At 38.8% G+C, this 15,662-nt stretch overlaps 1 protein-coding gene across 1 annotated transcript; it reads left to right on the forward strand.

Annotated features, from left to right (window-relative positions):
• The first annotated feature begins 2,373 nt into the window (after positions 1-2,373).
• MANSC4 (MANSC domain containing 4) lies at positions 2,374-7,494 on the forward strand. The gene is made up of 3 exons (XM_051639098.1): positions 2,374-2,602; positions 5,440-5,574; positions 6,436-7,494. Exons 1-3 carry the CDS (start codon positions 2,374-2,376, stop codon positions 7,122-7,124), a joined length of 1,053 nt encoding a protein of 350 aa, XP_051495058.1. The 3' UTR covers positions 7,125-7,494.
• The last annotated feature ends 8,168 nt before the right edge of the window (positions 7,495-15,662 follow it).

Below are 15,662 nucleotides of genomic sequence, written 5' to 3' on the forward strand. Positions count from 1 at the left end.
AGGCTGTTTGGTTGAAGCACACAGCAGAAGAACAGCATAAAAACATGAAGGTGCTGAGAAAAACTAGCAACATGTCTACTGACAAACAGTGGCAAACCAAAAAGAGATTTAAAATATACATTGAAAACCTAGAGGTGTGTACAAAATGAGACTGGTTACCCAAGCCCAATTTTGCAAATACATAATTAAACATTATGCAGTGATTCCTCACACTTACTGTGTTTGATGACTGCCTCAATGCAAGTGACAGGTCCTTAAAAATTTGTCACTGTATTCAAAACAGAGAATGACTTACTGGATGGTCTGAAAGATGCTCAGGTGTGTTCACATCCAGGCTCACATTTTATCTTAATGTCTGGACAAAGCCTTACTGAAACTGAAAAAATCATATCGTATTTCAGTTCCATCTAACTGACAGTGGACTAAAGGCATAATCAGCTTTTTCCAGTGTATCTCCTTTCTATCAGAGTTTAATCTTGTTGTTCCATGCTTCCCCAAGTTATTAATAAATTTACAGATTTCTCTTCTTGGAGATAGGGGAAGAGTAGTAGTGAAGAAAGCTATCAGGAATCAATATTCTTTCATGCATTTCTTACAGAGCAAAATAGATCCCAAACTCATACTAAGTGCTGGACATAATGCCAAAATACAGGCATACCTTTCAAAATTCTGATAGTGTCCTATATCAAGTGATGCCTTGAAATATTTGGAAAGCTGAAACAAACATTTTAGAAAAATACACTGTCAATAGTGCTGGTGGCAGTGGTAGATAAATGCCTCAAAACATCCTTGTGCTGTCCACTGAATGCAAACTATCATGTGTATTGAAACATATTTAAGGTTTTAAGTAGTGATTTTCACACAGAGATGAAAATAAAAGTAAAGCACATCAAACTATAAAAACTAAATAAAATACCACAAATACCAGCAGCTGGTTTTCAGAAGAGGGGCTTAATGAATTACCCACTTACACTCTTTCTTACATGTGTTCCCCACAACAGACATGCAATCTGCATGAAAACAGACATTTATTTGGAATCTTCCTTATTATAGCCAGTAGTTCTACTGAATAAATACATGGCCCTGGTCTTGCTGTTGGATCAACAGGTGTTAACCTGCTCTCAGTTCTCTTTACTTTCTCAGGAGCTCTGTGAGGAACAAATTTGTATACATTTCTAAAACTGAGGGCATTGTTTTGCAAAACAAACACCAGCTGGCTAAAGAATTAAAATCAGTTTGAGGCTTCCCTCCCCACTATGTCACTGATCTGCACTACATGCAGGATTGGGGAAATTCTTTGATTCTAGTCTTGAAGGAAAAAAAAATGCAGTCTAAAATATATTTTTATATATTGGACATGTATTTTTATTGCAGACAACCGTATTTCTACATAATTTAACCTCACTGTGTAGTCCATTGAGTTTAAATGAGCTCATGTATTGCAATATTTTAAAGCCTTTCTGTACGAAAGGCATACGGAAGTGGGAGTCGGGGATGAAACTGGCTACTTTAAAGCAACAAAACACTTGGGAGTTTCAGGTTTCAGACCAGGTGCTTGAAAAATAGCCACCCTATATGCCAACTATATTTTCTTTCTTGCACTTTCACAAGCCTTTTCCATGGTTAAGCATACGCAGAAGAACCTACACAGACTGTTCAATATTCATAAACTTATGGAAGATTAGGGTCAGGACCTTGATTACCTGCCTAGTCCAGAGCTGAATGTAGGTCACAGCCTTCTCCAGCCATATTCATCTAGGTCTTTGCAAATAAAATTGCATTATTCCTGCAAGACAGAATATGGAAGAGGAATAAATTTCCACCTCTGGCTGGCAGACAGATAGTTCAGTTCGTGGCTATATTTGTAGCCACTAGACAATTCAAAAAGCATTAAAAACTTGCCTCAACTGTTTCTTCCGTGTTTAATGTAATAACACGCCTGAACAAAGAGGCAGACCTACCTGCTTTCAAGTGACTGTACCACATTCTTTCAGAGGTGAAACAATATGCTGAGCCTACCGTTATTCATCACATGTTAAGGCTGTCTGCCTAGTTTGGTCTTAGGACAGGAAACATAAACTTGGGACCTAAATGACTGAAAGCAACCTGTGCCTGCTGCCTCTCAAAAACTGTCTCAAAATAATGAAGTTAGAGAATAACAGTAACTATTATAATCATATGTAGCTCATATAATGGTTGCTTTCTTCCAGCAGCTGCCCAAACCCCATCATGGGAATTGTTTGGAAAAAACATCCCCTGGCAGAATTGGCAGTATCCTTGCTACCCAAGAGATTTTCTCTTGAAATGTGGGTCCAAACTTCACTGCATCCGTGGAGAAGAAGGTGCCCTGACTAAGCCCATTACACTGAAGAGATGGTTCTGCTGGTGGCAATAGCACAAGTGCTGCTGGTCCTGGGTTTGTCTGTGGAGTCAGATTCTCTCTGCTCACCCACTACCTTTTACAAAAACTGCTGGATCCGACGCTTCCCAGGTCTTCTGATTGACCTGCAGGAATCACAGAAGAGGGGAGCCCAGGTGCTGAAGATCTATGCAGAAGTCTCACCCCAGCAGTGCAGCAGAACCTGCTGTCTTCTGAGGAATGGTGAGTGTTTATTATTGAGATTGTAGCACACATTCAACTTTGCATCATGATATATGAGGAAAAAACATTTTGGGTAATTTTTATATAAATATTCCTTTATTTGAAGAAGAAATAATGCAAAAAATTGGAATTTATGTATTTTTTGAGGCAGGAAAGCAGAGGCACGTTGTTCCCCATCTTCAGTCCCATAGAAAGAAACTCGATAATCTCATTTTTTTTAGAAGACCACACTAGAAACACATTAAAATCTTAGGGTCTGCTTTGAAATTTTAGATCTCTTAAAAAGTTTGTGGGCAATGCTGACATTAAAACAATAACTGTTTGGTATTAATCACCATCTACTGCTGCAGAGAAAAGTCAGTGAGGCTGATTCCAACAGCACTCTTCTTCATGGAGTATGGTACTAGACTAGGCTATAGTGAGGGGGAAAGTGGAGAGAACACACAATTTGGCCTTTGAGATACAAGAATATTCATGTTGTCAGAGAAAGCACTCTCTTGTGCTGTGTTTACACCATGTTTCTGGTACAACGCAGGTGTAATCTTAATGTGAGCAATGGAGTTACAGCAATAAATAACAGCAGTTACTCAGCTGGCAACACCTTTCCCCCAGACTTGTAAATTTGGACTCAGAATAAAAATAAGAAAAACCATTGCTTGTCTTAAGCCCAAGACTACACTTTCTCTGTATCACACTGCTTTGGTACACTACAAAAGTGTATTTAGGAGTGTACATGGAGTGTGTATCTGTGGTGCCCAAACTTTACTGCAAAACTCAAACTTGTAATGTTTTTGGATGTGGAGGAATAAAGTGAGCTACCAGTTATGAAAAGCAGTCAATACAAATTTTAATGAAGCTTTGAATTATGAACAAAAAGCTAACCTTGACAACCTGGCACTGAGATAACTAATATAACTACCAGCAGCATTCCTATTGAGAGTCTATTTCTTTCTTAAATATTGTAAGGAAATAACAACTACCTACCTTTCAGCAGACAACCAAAAACATAAGACAATATAAATTCTGTAACAGCACTTCTGCCATGATTTATTCTTCCATAGTCCTGTTGAATTGGTATTATTCCGACAGACAGAATCCATTTTCATTGCAAATTTTTATCTAATCAATAGTATATATATATTTTTTTATTATTTTTTTTTTTTTAAAGCATGCTTGTCTCTTAGGGCAAGTTCATTATGACAGAAAAAAAAACATTTTTCAAGGCATGAATTTACTGGGCTAAATCTATGATGCAGTATTGAGGCTACTAGATGAAAAAAACCCAAATAATACATAAAAGATAGTAAGCACAGGTTTAGTGTATTTTCTTCCTTTTCTTATTTGTAGATGGGTTAGGTATCTTTTTTTTTTTTCTAGTTACACATAAACTGGAAAGAGTTGCATGACTTTTTCTGTTCTTCATTGCACAAGTATTACAAGTTATTTTCATTAATTAGAAATGTGAGAAAAATGTTTTGAATATATACCTTGTTAAATAGAATACACTTATAAAGCTAGGTAGTTTCCTAACAATTTATGTAAAATAAAGCTTTTTCACAAGCATGTTACATAAATCTATTGTAACTAAAATGCTTTTACAGTATTTAAAAAACAAATAAAACCAATGGAATTGTTTTAGAATTGTTTGCCTGCAGCAACTCTTCAGCACTATTAATTCTCATGTTCTAGGAAGTAACAGTAACAATTACAGATCTTATCTTAAAAGCTCGTCTCAAACACACATTGTCCAATTTAGAGTCAGAGGCTATGCTACAATTTGCTGAAGTGCAAAGCTTGAGAGTCAGAATCAGTAAAGCTCTCCTTAGCTGTTTTAATAATTTACAGAATCTCCCACTATTGAATGCCAATACCTTTTTAAATTGAGGATAGCCATTCAGGTTATTAGTTCAGGTATACAGGTTACATTCAAGGCAGGTAAAATAAAATAAAATAAACCCCCCAAAACTTCATGCAAGTGAAACAAAGGATTAATCCTGCTCCAAGCACATTCATATAAAATAAAATTAACTTTTGACTTGAGATTTTGATGTCCTTTGAGACCCTGACAGAAGACACTTTCCTACTTTTTATATAGTTATACTCTAGCCATAAGTATATTTCCTATCTAAGTTGATTGCATATATTTTCAATCTAACTGTTAAACCATTAGGATTTGAGCATCTATATACTTTTGAAAATTGGGTTTCAATGAGAAGAGGTTCAGGCATTTTTTCATTATTACTTTTGCCCTTATTTCTGATGTGGGAACATAGAACTGAAGCTCCAAACATTAATAAGGAATTGCCTAAACTACTCTATTCACAGAAATACAATAGCCCAAAGGCAAACAAGGAAACCAACTGGGAACTGGCAGCAGGGTAGGATGTCACTTATTGTAGGTCAGGATGTTTCTCTAACAGTCTGGGTAAAATGACTGGTTGCAGTCCAGTTTTAAGTAGACAGGTATATTACACAAGAACAAACATCTCAAAGATGTATTCCTTGATAACTGTATGTTTAGAAATGGTCCACTCCTGCAGCTGAGACGTGAAGGAAGGCAACTGGTAGGAGGACTACAAGCTAAAGCATATGATTTTATTTTATCAGAGGAACATTTAGAATGCAGATGGCTATTCTATTCCTTCTTCTTAAAATAACAATGTGGTTCTACTTTGCCGACTAGGTGCTTAATTAGTTTCCATAATAATGAGAACTACAGATTTAAGGTAGTATGGAGCTGCCCAGTATTAATGATCTGATGCTAAATAATGTAATTACATGCTAAAGGCAATGTTTATTATGCTGATTAGCTCAACTTTATTCTTTTTGTATTATAGTTTCCTGCAATCTAGCAGTGTTCTACCATGTAGCTCTTTATGAGAATATGAATTGCCTGCACGTGTCTTGCCCAGCGTTGGAAAGTTGCATACTAAAGGCTAGAATCAATGTAACTTTGTACAACATCACAACAGGTAACTAAGCATTTTGTTTATGAAGGCTGAAAACAGCATCTATAGGAAATGTTAAAATTATACTAGGTCACTTGCTGTCCTAAAAGATCTTAAGTACAACGCAATGCCAAAATAAGCATAAGATTCTTTTTCATTTTTCGCTAATGCACTTACTTCTGAGAATACGTCCCTTTCTTCCATCCAGTATTTGAGAAGGGACCTTGAAGATACACACAGCTTTCCAGATTCATGCTTTCAGTACCTAATCTATACTATGCTTGGGGAAAATACCATACCAGAGACACCAAGAGGCGAGGCTACTCACTGCTCCATGTCCCCACATCCAACTGGTAGCAAGGCTGGAAATATGTTCCCATTAGGCACATGCACAAAGAGCACCCATATGTATCACAAGTATTACATGTATACACAGCCAGCCACAGAGGGAACACAGACAAACACATAAAGCAGACACACAAACACAGGCAGCACCAAGAGCCTCATCCTGCTTTTTCTCGCTGCACAGGATGGAGATCTGCTAGTGAAAATATAAATGGATAGGTAGACAGACAGACAGATAAATGCAGACTGTCACACACACAGAGATTGCCAGGACTCCCCTGTACTCCACTGGCCTAGATTGCTCCCTTTTCTCACTTTTGGTTCCTTCCTTAACCATCCTGTAGCAAGTACTGTGCAATCACAGAATCACTTGCAGCCCATAAGGTGTCCCATAACCCCAGGCAGTGATGCTCCCCAGTCCAAAATGTGTTCATGGGTATTATTTGGGCTCCCTGACCTGACATTGTCTCTGCATGCTCCTTTTGTGGGTGCGCAGATGAGCTTTTAGCACATGAACTAACACTGTTTATCATTTAATAGGGATGGATCCAGATCTTCTTATTTTTGAAAAACTGACATCCAGAGAGCCAAATACTTTCTCCTCACTGAATAAATATGAAAACCAAAACAGCACAAAGGCCACTGAGTGGGAAAGATGCCAGCGTCATAACACCACATCAAGTTCTCTTTTGCTCCAAGCTCCATCTTCTACCACTAGCCACAGCTTAACATCAAACACTTACACCTCCAGTACAAGCCTGATTACACAAAAACCTGAAGTTACTGCATATTCCAGGGCAGAAACTTTTCCACTGGATGATCATTTTGCTGAGAGGACAAGCACAGCTTCAGTAAGCACTAGGTCAATCACCAGCTCAGACAAGAAGACGAAGACTGTGCACTCAACGTTGATATCCAAGTCTGCTGAGGACTTATCCCACATGCCCACTCCTCCTCGTCAGAACAGCAGTAAGCAACACTTAAATGAAACCAAAGGCTACAGTGGTAGGAATTATACTTCAGATAACGAGGCATCTGGTTGGGAACCTGCAGCTTTGGGTGTCTGGTTGATTCCTGTTGTTCTTTGCTCTTCTCTCATCTTCCTTTGCTGCTGTACTGTTGCTTTCACAGCAGGGCGCTGCAGAAATAGGAGAGGTCAGTATAAGCCCATAAGAAGAACAACGTCAAGACAATTCATAAAATATACCACTGTCAAAGGTAATCTCTAAAATACTGCAACCATCCTTGTTTTGGAAATGAATTGTATATACCAGCTTAATTTTTTTACATTTTACAAAACCAAAGACAGCTTTTTTCACTGATGGTTTCAGAATCTTTCGGTTGTAATTTAATTCTCAACAGATGAAGCAAAATTCCCCTGCCTCCTTATGTCAGAAATGAACACTCAACTCCCGCTGCAAGCTCAGAGGTGCTCAAGCACCTTGTCATTCATCATCTGACCCAGACTAATGCCTAATACACACTATACACAGTTTCCCTAACTTAAAGAAAGCAGATTCACTACAGCTGCATGTATCCTTTCCTCTGACCTTGAACTAACCAAAGAAAATAAAAAGCAATCAGTAAAACTGACTGAAGCTTTACAGTGTTATAAAATAATTTAATTATAAAAATCCTTTAACTCAGATCTATTTCTTTCCATAAAAACTGTCCTTTTTTCTTCAACTAATTTCTAGATTGAATGTTTTTCCCCATTTATCCCTAGTATTGAGACAACAATTTAGCCAGCACTCTTTGCTTCTCCAAAGAAAAACACCAGAACAAGCTAAGTCCCCAAAACTACTGAATTCCTTTAACTCATACCCAAACATCTGATCATTCAATCTTTGTGCTTTACTTTCCCCCCACTTCTCACTTCACTCTTCTGATAACAATCACTTCAAATGTTTTTCAAGCCCTCTCAGAAGCACCTTCAAACACCTGCTTTTGTAAAGTTATGTGCAATGCATTGAGAAATCCACCTGTTCATAAAAGTACACCTCCTGAATATAAATCAAGTTGTTTGATCAACAAGGTATTTCTTGTCTCACCTTACTCAGGAAATTTGCTTAGCCAAGCAAATATCAACAGCAACCAGGATTGTTCTTTCTCTTTTAAACTTGTTGATGTCTCAGAGTTTCTCCCTTTCTTTACTTGCTGCAAGAGGCTTCTATTTCTCGGAAAAGTGTAAACGTTATAAAAGGAAACAAAACAAAAAAACCAAACCTAAAACCGGATTATCAAATATCTAGGTGGCTGAAAATTATTTTAAAACTAGTAAGATTCATGCAAATTTCAAAAACTACAGTTGCAAGTTGTAAGGCCACGTGAATACCTAATTACAGTTGAGCAGGTTGGTGTCAGAGGAAAGGCCCCCCCTTGACCTTGTTTATTAAATGGTATGCAATAGAAGAGAGACTGACACAGGACAAGAAAAACATTTTAAAGGAGTAGTTCTTTTTAATCAGTTGAAATAATACAGGAGCAATTCTTTATATTTTAGCTAGAAAAATTAGTTAGGTATGATGTATTTTAAGGGCAGTTCTGTGCTTATATATGATACAAACTACAGAGATGTACCCACTACAGGATGTACTTTAAATTTCAGCAAGCTGACTTTTATCACCAAATTGCACTCTTCATCACGTGGCTGAATCTAGTACATAACCTAACTAAGAATGATGAGACCCCAAGAGCTCTTCTGAGTTAGAGGAATTTGACAGGTATTATCTTCCAGTTTTTTAACAGCAAAAGGAAAAGAACTAGGAGAGAGGAACCAAGATACTCTGTCTTATATCAAAAGATGATTGTAGTGATATTGTAAATAAAGAACGTATTTTGCGTGTGCTCATCATCTTAAGGGTAATCTTCATAAATCTGACCCCAAAATGGAAAAGTCTCAGGTCTGACTCATTTCAATAGGAAACAAAGGCACATAAATGTTCGAGGAGGAACTTGGCTTCTCAACCTGTAGATTACTGTGATGTGCTTTATATCCTTTTGTCACAACTTGCACTGGAAATGGAGATGTACACTGAGACGGTCAGTAGGATCTTTTTTAGACCAGGACCTGCAGACCAAGTGGTTCAGGATTCTCTTTGTACAGTGCTCTACCAGCCAGTTCTGAAGGAAAAGTTCATGGCTCAGGGAAGCACCTTTCTGTTATAGACACAGACAGGCATCACTGATTTTCACTTACAAAGTCTTAATAAGAAAATGAAAAGTTTGCCAAGTTTGTGTTTTGATCTCTACCACAGACAACATCCAGATGCTTCACACATCACGACAACCTGATCAAACTTACTAAATTAAGAAACTGCTTAATCACCTGCTCCAAGTCAAGTTGGGGTACTTTTCATCTTGGTAGTGATGACAAGCATGTTTGTCACACCATTCTCCCACAAAACACTCCAGCCAGCATTGTCACACCAAATTGCCATTAAAGTGCTTTTAATTTATTTTTTTTCTCTCCCCTTAATTTTGAAAACCAAGCAACCAAGGAAACACATTTTAAAACCAACCTGCATCTAAACTCTAGAGTTGGACCATGACAGATACATCAAAAGCAGATTTTCAGTCCAGCTTGTTATCTTTTTGCTTGTCTATTCCTTATGACATGAATAAATATCCAATGCAGTGATGTGTCACATGAAATTGTCTCTGTGTTTGAAATGGTCAAATTAATCAAAACAGTGAAGTGTACGTCTGCAGCCAAGGAAGGGCTCAGCAAAAACTGCCCTTTTAACAACAATGCATTTTTATATGAATAAGAATTAAAAAGCCTAAACCTAGACTCTGAAAAGTACTTTGTAAAAGAACTAGATCTGTACTCTGTGATGCCCATCTTCAGGATGAATAGTACCATTAAAATTCTGCCTGTGTTCACATTATAATCTCAATAGCTCCCAAAGAGAAGACGGTACTTGAAAAATTAAGGCCTTTCAATCTGCACAAACTTTCAAGACCTTCCTGCACTAAATTCCAAATATAATTTATCCTGAAATTCAGGGAACATAGTAAAATTATTATTTCTACATAATTGCATATGGGATTTAGGGTGGGTACTGAGAGACTGGCACAGGTTGCCCAGGGAGGTTGTGGATGCCCCCTCCCTGGAAGTGTTCACATCCAGGTTGGATGGGGCTCTGAGCAACCTGGTCTAGTGGGAGGTGTCCCTGCCCATGCAGGGGGTTTGGAACTATGTGATCTTCTAGGTCCCTTCCAACCCAAACCATTCTATGATTCTATGACTCTGTGATTTAGGATAAAGAATTCACATGCAGGCAGCTTAGTCCAATTCAGGTAGAAAAACTATGTTCTGCTTACCTAAAAATTCCCCCATAGTTTCAGCTGAATAACATGTTTCAGTTTCCTTAGCCTAGAGTTTTGCCAAGCATTGCTGAGTATTAGTTATCTTCGGTTACAGAGGCATACACATTTTGTGTTCTATTCCATTGTTTCATACTTTGGATTTTTTAAAATTGGAGTCGAAATTTATGTTTTATTTTCCAGGTTTTAAAGACAAGAGAATGCACAACAGTTCTTTCTCCCTGCTTCACAAAGTAAGATTTGCAGAACTGTTCAACACTTTGAGGTGGTCATATTGTAACACAGCAGGCTTTACTCATTAATTTATTATGCTGAGAAGAATGCATTTCTGATTTAATTCATTATTTAATTGTGCATATAATGTAGGGGAAGATGCTTAAGTTCATAATATATATTCATAATCCGTTGCTGAACTTGAAGCCACATAAGCAAAATCATGGCATGCCTAATGCAACACAGTTCTTCCAGCATCACCATGGGTAACATTCATATCAGGAAACAAAAGTAAACATGATTATGGGACATCTCCTCTCTCTTCTTCCTGTACAATTAAAGAGATTACTGTTCTTAGATTAAAATAATGCAATTCAGTTGAAACCCGACAGGTTGTAACATATTGCAATACCTTCATTATACAAGACTTGCACTGATACCATTGTATCATCCCCCGGTCCTTACTATCCAATCTTATCCTGACTCTTCCTCCTATTGACGCTGGCCTGCTACCTAAATGTCCAACAAAACACCTGCTGACAGTCTGGAGTGCTGCAAAGTCAACAGTGGTATGCCTCTTCCTGCTTGTTTAATAACTCTTGCTATGCTATAAATGATCCTCCATAGCATCTTACTTCAAGAACAAAGAAGAAAAGCTAGTCTTCAGTGACTGTGGAGGTTTGGGCCTAACACAACAACAAAGAACCGGCCACGTGGCCACTCATTCAACTTCCCACACACACACACACACTGTGGGATGGGGAGGACAAAGGCCAACCAGAAGCTGATGGATTGAGACAAAGGACAAGGAGGGTTCTTCACCAATCAAGGTCCCAGGCAAAACAGACTCAGCTTGGGGAAAAATAACAATTTAATTTCACACTAATCACACACACCCAGGACACAGACACACACAGAGCAGGGCTTGCAGATGTTACCCCACCCCTCCCTTCTTCCCAGGCCCAAATCCCTTTGTTCCCGGTTTCTCTCCCCCCTTCCCCCCAGCGGCACAGGGGGACAGGGGATGGGGTTTAGAGTCACTTCACAGGCTGGTGGGTCCTGCTGCTCCTTCCTCCTCAGGAAGAAGGATTCCTTACAGTCCTGCCCTGCTTCCTCATGGGGTCCCTCCCGTGGCAGGGAGTCCTCCCCCAACCTCTCCTTCATGAGTCCTTCCGACGAGGTCCAGAGCTGCTCCAGCCTCGGCTTCCCAGAGTCAGGGGCTGCTTCGGGAACAGCCACCTCTCCTCTTCAATCCTGCCTTCAGGGAATGCTCCACCACGTTCCTCCACAAGTGCAGGGGGACAGCTGCCATCTCGCCATGGGTTGCAGGGGAACTTCTGCTTGGGCACCTTCTTCCTCACCAGCCACAGGCACCGCTCTGCCTCTCCAGCTCAGCTCTTCTTCCACTGTTCCCTCCTCAGCTCTTTCACATGTTAACGGCAGAGGTGCATCTATTGTCCCTCTAATGGCTCCTTGGCTGGGTTTGGAGCTGGGGAAGCTTCTCAGCTTCTTCCAGGGGCCAGCCATGGGACCACTCACCCACTACCAAAAAACTCACCAAACCAGCACAGTGACAGATAGTAATATTATATGTTTTTTTAAAAAAGACATCAACTACTGAAAAAGGGAAAACTTGGTATTCTTACACCAGGGATGTTGTATACCTACCTAACCAAATGCAAAGACCAGCAAAGTATTCCTTTCATTAGATGGGATACTCTCCAACATGCCAGAAAGACAAATTTCTGCAATAAGGCATCAGTTTTAACAGAAATTAAATCATAGGTAATGCACTATTTGCTTTAAAACTAGTGGTTTTTTTCACCTCCTTTTCCCTTCAGAAAATATAACTTCTGTCATTGATCAGTTGTGTGATCTGCAGCAAATCATAATCATTCCTGGTGTCCATGCTATCTTCAATCTGCACATTAGTGGCTGTAGAGTGCACTTAATAGCACCTAAAGCTCCTTTGATACCTACTTTCAGTATTTTCTTCTGTACAATCCTATAATGGAAATAGGACCTCAATACTCACCACAAAATGGGACAGAGTGAAAATCTGTATCTGTCCCAAGCACTAACAGTTCTGAGGCAGGATGGAATGACTAGAATAAACAAGATTATGTTCTGGAGAGTCTTCTCGGTTTATTGGCATACAGAGGAAAAAATAGGAGGAAAAGGGTTATATAAAAGCATAGTAGCAGGACTATTTCATTACAGACCAGGAGAAACCAAAGAAATAAATACATACATTTTTAGTAGGAGGGAAAACAAGAAAATTATAGAAAGATGGTTTGTCCAGACAGCACATCCCTCTTTAGGCAATTTACTTGTGTTTGTAGTAGCAATGCTATATGCATGAAAACAGGACGAAATGTGTCAGCTCCAGTTAGGAGTATGTAAATTAGTTCCCTCAAGACTATGAGATTATCTGTAGGGATTTATGAACTCTTCACACACAGCCAGTCACATTCAGATCTTAGAGCCTGGTGAAGTTACAAGTATTGTTAACAGCTACTCTCCTTGCCAAAGACTGAACTGTGTCTCTGTACAGGCCTCCTTGTCTGACAGAAGTATAATAGAACATAGACAAACAACCTCAAGAAAGTATTTAGCGACACTTTGAACATTTCACTTCACAACTCTTAACACACTGTTCACTAAAGACATCTTTTGCCAGAGATTACAATAGTTTCTAGATGCAAAACTGTAGCCAGAATACTGACAAAGCAAGTTCTTTTCCAGCTTGACCAAGCACTAGATGTCAACCTTTCTTTGGAATGCTTAGAAGGGAGATAAAAGAAAGGTTAGCTTCTCAACAGCACCAGAGAAACTATGCATCACAGCTACTCCAGATGGCCAAGAAATTAATTTGTGCAAGCTTTTTTTCCCCTGAGAGACAGCATATTTTTCCTTGCCATAAGAAACTGACTTTTCCAGTTTGTGGGGGCAAATGTTTGGATTTGAAATGAGACATCTGCTAGTCAGAGGTTAGAACAGTGACCACAAAGAAGCACATATAGAAGCCTTCCTGATCAAGTTTCCACTTGTGATGGACAGGGTTGCCTGAGGCCAGGGCTGTCATGAACTAGCTCCATGTTTGTCCTGGCCAGTAAATACTAGTAGAATTACCTGTGGAGAGAGACAATGCCTCTAGATATTATGTGTGGCTTTTACTAGCTTGTTCCTTTCAAATTTATGCACCAGGGGACCTAGCCTGCTTCTTGTGTTATCTACCTACCTTTCTGTTTAAAAGTAACATGAGCACTTCCATGTAATAAGAATGTTCATACACACAGGTATGTATAGAGGGATCCAAGCCTTAGAGTCATGCTTTACATATACACATTATTAAGCTACCATTGTAGAGGATGTATTTATTACTTATGCTGTAGAGTTGCTTAACCTATTAAGTCTATTAGCCTTTAACTCTTCACAGTTTTGAGGTTTCCAGTCAGATGGTGTGCAAGAATATTATATAATATAGGAAAGTAGGATGTGTAGCTCAGTCCATAAAAGCACATGCTATTTTATACATCATCAGAGCTGTGATGACTCCCACTGGCACTAAGATCCCAGCATTCAAGGAAGTCTACATAATCACAGAGAAATACTGCCACTCTCAAACACAGTTCAGGGGAGGAGCAGAAAAGCAGACAGGGAGACACCCAAGATGACAAACAACTCAAAGTACAATCCAGGCTACCTTTGATCCAGAGTCCACTGTATTACACGAGTTCTACACTGTAACATATAAACCCTTCGTAAAAATCACTAGAATAACTGAATTTTATACTGCCTTTGATCTTAGCAGCTTGACTGAGCACTTACAGGATTATAAAGGTTTTTAATTTTGCTCACATGTTTCTTTGCAAGGAGAGGAAGTGAAGCTGACATGGAAAACCAAGGTTGGAGGGCAATTTTGCAGATGTCTAAGGCCAGCTGGCCAAGGGTTCTATACCCATAGAACCATTAAGCCAGATAATACTGGGAAAAAAATGTATCTTTGATGATTTCTGATGGTATTGGATGTGGTTAGGAAACACAGTGAATTAATCCCAACACTGTTCATGGCCAGCAGGTATAATGTATTGTTGGGAGAGATATTTGAGTGTCCTGGCATTCAGATTACAGCCACCTTTTATGTATTTCTTGAAACATTTACAGAATGTATATAAGACAGGCTTGAACACTTCAGAGAGAACTCTAGAAACCTGTGCCTTTTAGGTTTTCCATGAATTAGTTGTGAAGCTAATGAAATGCTAATACAACCAAACAAAAAATTAATATGCCTTACTGTGCTGTTGTTTCTACCAGCCATTATTATTAGTCTAATTATTATTTAAATTACAGCTTTCATGGAGAGTTCTGTTTACGTCCATTTGAAGTCTTTGAAGAGTACAGGAAAACTAAATTGTCCTCTTGCACAGAGGAAGAGAAAAGCAAGCTTTTCAGGTTTGGGGTTTCTTAAAACATTTAAGGGCATTACTCATGACAGTCTGGTACAAGACATGTCACTGCAAAGTAATTTACAGATGCTTTTGAGTACACCAGTCCTTTTCAAGCACTGACAAAGCTAATTAAGGAAACAAATTTCTCTTAGTACTAGAACCAAACCACCTTTGGAATCAAGCCAGGCAAAACACCACCATCTAGTTAATTCCTCAGTAATTCTGGTTTCATGGCTGTTCAAAAGAGTAGGAATTACACAAACATACCATCTCAAATGAGAATTTTAAACATGACCCTCGTTTATCCCCAAATAAAGGGACAACCTGGTAACAACTAAAACTTTCCTCATACTAACTTTCTGCTAAAACTTCACATTAATACAAATATAAAAGTAAGGACCACTAAATAACCAAGTTGACAAGTGCAAAATTGGGCTTGCAGGCCAAGCATTTTCAACCTCTGGCAAATTCTCATAAGGGTTTCTTTAAAAAGCTGCATTAAACTCATTCTGCTGCCATTTGAAAACAATCTCTACCCAAGAAAAATCCTTCCAAAACTGACACTGTTTTGGAAATAGGAATACATACAGTCTGTGGCTGTGTGTAAACACAAAACAATGAGAAATCCTAACAGTGAGTCAAGTCACATAGAACATTCTGCAGAAACCAGTTTCCTTCAGTTTTCCATGTCCTCATTCTTACACTTGTTTCCTCTCAACAAGGTGGTTGGTGGCAGGGCCGCATGTTCTTGTATAGGTACACAGAATCCTTTAG

The sequence above is a fragment of the Apus apus genome, chromosome 1, assembly GCF_020740795.1.
Source record: "Apus apus isolate bApuApu2 chromosome 1, bApuApu2.pri.cur, whole genome shotgun sequence".
In the NCBI taxonomy this organism is placed as follows: Eukaryota; Metazoa; Chordata; class Aves; order Apodiformes; family Apodidae; genus Apus; species Apus apus.